General features: G+C 41.6%; 1 protein-coding gene across 1 annotated transcript in view; it reads right to left on the minus strand.

Annotated features, from left to right (window-relative positions):
* LOC100533220 (ror) overlaps nucleotides 1-1,369 on the minus strand; it is a gene marked incomplete at its 5' end in the record, with an annotated part of 52,059 nt that overhangs the window by 26,081 nt on the left and 24,609 nt on the right. Inside the window, 1 exon segment of the mRNA NM_001204537.1 lies at nucleotides 1,040-1,163. Within this exon segment, the coding sequence (NP_001191466.1) occupies nucleotides 1,040-1,163 (124 nt within the window).

A 1,369-nucleotide genomic window follows, 5' to 3' on the forward strand; every position in this document is an offset into this window, starting at 1 on the left:
CTCCCCTTCCCCCTTTTACCCCATTTACAAAGGTCATCCGTCAGACCGCCGCGCGCCGTTGGAATCGATAGAAGATTGTGTTCCTTCTCACTGCTAGATGGCGTCACTGCCCCACTAGCTCCTCACTGGCGCCACCTTACAGGGTTATTAATGGGCGGAGCTATCAATTAAGGTGTCCCTTACAAGAAACAACGTGTCCACCACTCCGGGGAGAGGGAGAGAGAGAGAGAGAGAGAGACCTTGTCCCATGTCGCATCCATCACAGGAAGCTGCCGGTTATTGCTACACCCAGCACGTCACTGAGGCTCGTGGCTCGCGGGCTTGCACAGAACTGAGTGCTATACTGCTAGACTGCTAGGCATTACACCAGCCACCATAGCAAATCAATAAATCTAAGAAATATATGCTAGCCACGAAAAGGACCGAAAGATCCTAAACAATGCTCTCCATAATTCTATATTATTACTATCCACAAGAGCAGTAGATCGGTATTGAACAAAGCGCTTTCAAAGACATAGTTCAAAGAGCAGATTTCCGTCTTTTTTTATTTAACAAATTCTTGCTTGTTCTTTTATGGTGCTTAAAATATAGAACTACTTTTAACAAATTGTTTATCACATACGTTTTATAAAATCCCTACCAACTTACCTCGTGATTTTTTTTAATCACAGAAAATCTCACTATCAAAAGACAACGACCTGAATACGAAGTATTCAAGAGTTTTATATTTCTATAGATGCCACTCGCCAAACAATATCCGTCCAGTCTAAAACTTATATGACGTCAGTGATGTAAACTTCTTGATGAAAGGACGAATTCGTTTTAAACGGGTACTTTGTAGTGATTAAAGAACACACTGCAAAACAAAAGAAACAACAGATATAACAACAAAGACAACAAAATATAGAACAATAACAAACAACATCACTTCAAAAAAAAAAATTTTAAAAATTGTTCTAAGACGTGGAATTCCAAATAATAGGTCAGAAACCAAGGCCAAGGACGAGACGACGGTCAAGGACGATTTGGTAAAACTAACCCATATATTTCTCCTCGGCGCGACTCTGAGTGAGCTTGGAGGTGACGTAGATGCTCATGTTGCCAACGAACTTGGCACAGGTGGATCCTCTGTAGATCTGGCAGAATCCGTCTCTTGGCTTGTCACTGCATTTGATAAAGAATGATGATAATAATATGAGTACAAGGAGAAGAGAAAATGCGAGTAATATCTTTCACCTTTGTCATTCATACAATTATGTTGTGAGCCTTTTCAATTGGCAGAACCATCTTACTTCTGCTCCGCATCGTTTTTCTCGACGGCTCTCTCCTCCCTCGCTGCTCTCTCTCTCTCTCTCTCTCTCTCTCTCTC

The sequence above is a fragment of the Aplysia californica genome, unplaced genomic scaffold (assembly GCF_000002075.1).
Source record: "Aplysia californica isolate F4 #8 unplaced genomic scaffold, AplCal3.0 scaffold00176, whole genome shotgun sequence".
NCBI lineage: Eukaryota > Metazoa > Mollusca > Gastropoda > Aplysiida > Aplysiidae > Aplysia > Aplysia californica.